The sequence below is a fragment of the Prunus avium genome, chromosome 3 (genome assembly GCF_965620075.1).
Source record: "Prunus avium chromosome 3, drPruAviu1.hap1.1, whole genome shotgun sequence".
Classification (NCBI taxonomy): Eukaryota; Viridiplantae; Streptophyta; class Magnoliopsida; order Rosales; family Rosaceae; genus Prunus; species Prunus avium.
In genome coordinates this window covers 27,347,973-27,349,646 of record NC_142286.1, presented here as the reverse complement: position 1 = coordinate 27,349,646, position 1,674 = coordinate 27,347,973, and the positions used below count along the sequence as shown (strand labels likewise).

Here is a 1,674-nt window from a genome sequence, read left to right as displayed (position 1 = left end):
CACCTTGAGTAATCTTCAGAACAAATTTCACCTTTCCCCTGTATAATTCACCATCCATGCACTTGAAAACGCAGAAATTAGGGTCTAGACAAGGCCCAAAGAATCATGTGTACATTCCCAAACTCATAAAGGAAACTAGAAACTGAATTAAAATGCTAATTAGAAAACAATAAAACTATTATTACATTATTACCAATAACATTTTCACCACACCTCTCACAAAGTGAGATCTAAACATGTGCGCGACTGTATGTGTCTTAGTGAGAGACGAGAGATGTGATTAGTAATGTAATTAGTAAACATACTACAATCTTAGCCTTATTCAAACAGAAAACGGATATCATCTTATTCATGAATATTCTCAACACCACATTATGAATCCGAAAAACACTTCGAAAACAAAGGAAATTGTCTCGAAAAAGGGAAAAGAAAGAAACGAACGAAGGTCTTGAAAGGCCTAATTAAGTACAGACTTAAACAAACCACCGAGAACCTTGGCTAATAAGCCACAAACAACATAAAATGAAAATCATGAAACTTGAAATTAGTAGCCTGAAGGCTTGTAGGCGATGAAACTGATGCACTGCACTTGACGAACGTTGTCGAATCCGATGATACGGATGAAGGAGTTGGGGTTAGCCTTCTTGGCCTCCTCGAGCTCTTGCAACACTTGGGAAGAGTCTGTGCATCCAAACATGGGCAGCTTCCACATGGTCCAGTACCTTCCATCATAGTACCCTGGTGAGTTGTTGTACGTACGGTGCACAAATCCCTTCTACATAACCACAATTTTGTTCAAGAAAATTAAGTCAGCAAACAAATATTACATGAAGCTAACATATAAAAATAAGTTTATTCGAAGAATTAATACAAAATAAATTATTAACCTCCAACTCAAATTCCAAGCAGGGAACCCAGTTTTTGCGGAGAAGGTAGTCTACTTCCTTAGCCAAACCCTCAGGTGAGAGTGGTGGAAGGTAGGAGAGAGTCTCGAACTTCTTCAGTCCAACTGTAGGCCACACCTGTATCAATCAAAATATTCTATAAATCGATGTTCTAGTACTTCGATTAGTACCTTCTTGGCCAAAAAATCAGAGGAACTATTAGTAATTAGCGTCCAGGAAGCACACGAAAGGATTAGTAAGCTTGGAACTAAACTACATTATCTTTAAATCTAGTTAATAGTGGGTATATAAATATGCTACGATTATGAAAAAAATTGTATTTTGCTGCGACATGTTAGGTTATCATACCGTAATTCAGACTATTCATTTGAATATTGACAAGTTATGTATTTCCGTCCCCCGTGAAGTAGTTACTTCAACATGTATTTGGGCATATTGTTTTGAATGTAAATTAATTGTAGCAACATGTTGATAAGTAGTCTTACCTTCATGCATTGCACTCTTCCACCATTGCTTGCAATGGAGGTGATGTCATTGGTAATGGAGGTGATGTCATTGGTCTTCTTGGTGCCGGGGAAAGCTGAGGCAGACTTGAGGCCAGTGAATGGTGCAACCAAGCTAGCTTGTGCCGGGGCGGCACGATCAGCGTAAACCGAAGCCACGGTAGCGGAAGAAATCATGGAGGAAGCCATTGCTCTGTGCTCTCTTTAGCCCTCTTCTTTGCTAGAGGTCTTTACTTTTCAGTTGAGTTGCACAGCTTCTGTTCACC

The 1,674-nt window shown here is 39.2% G+C and overlaps 1 protein-coding gene across 1 annotated transcript; it reads right to left on the bottom strand.

The window, feature by feature from the left end:
* Positions 1–318: 318 nt before the first annotated feature.
* On the bottom strand, positions 319–1,674 carry LOC110768325 (ribulose bisphosphate carboxylase small subunit, chloroplastic). The gene is made up of 3 exons (XM_021972039.2): positions 1,391–1,674; positions 888–1,022; positions 319–775 (listed from the first exon to the last, which is right to left on the bottom strand). Exons 1-3 carry the CDS (start codon positions 1,595–1,597, stop codon positions 545–547), a joined length of 573 nt encoding a protein of 190 aa, XP_021827731.2. The 5' UTR covers positions 1,598–1,674; the 3' UTR covers positions 319–544.

What these genes read in the sequence shown, in the direction of transcription:
- LOC110768325 (XM_021972039.2), bottom strand. Translation starts at nt 1,597, where the DNA reads ATGGCTTCCTCCATGATTTCTTCCGCTACCGTGGCTTCGGTTTACGCT. An exon ending in GAAGAGTGCAATGCATGAAG is followed by an intron (nt 1,023 to 1,390) that starts GTAAGACTACTT and finishes TGATTGATACAG; the next exon opens with GTGTGGCCTACAGTTGGACT. An exon ending in GCTTGGAATTTGAGTTGGAG is followed by an intron (nt 776 to 887) that starts GTTAATAATTTA and finishes GTGGTTATGTAG; the next exon opens with AAGGGATTTGTGCACCGTAC.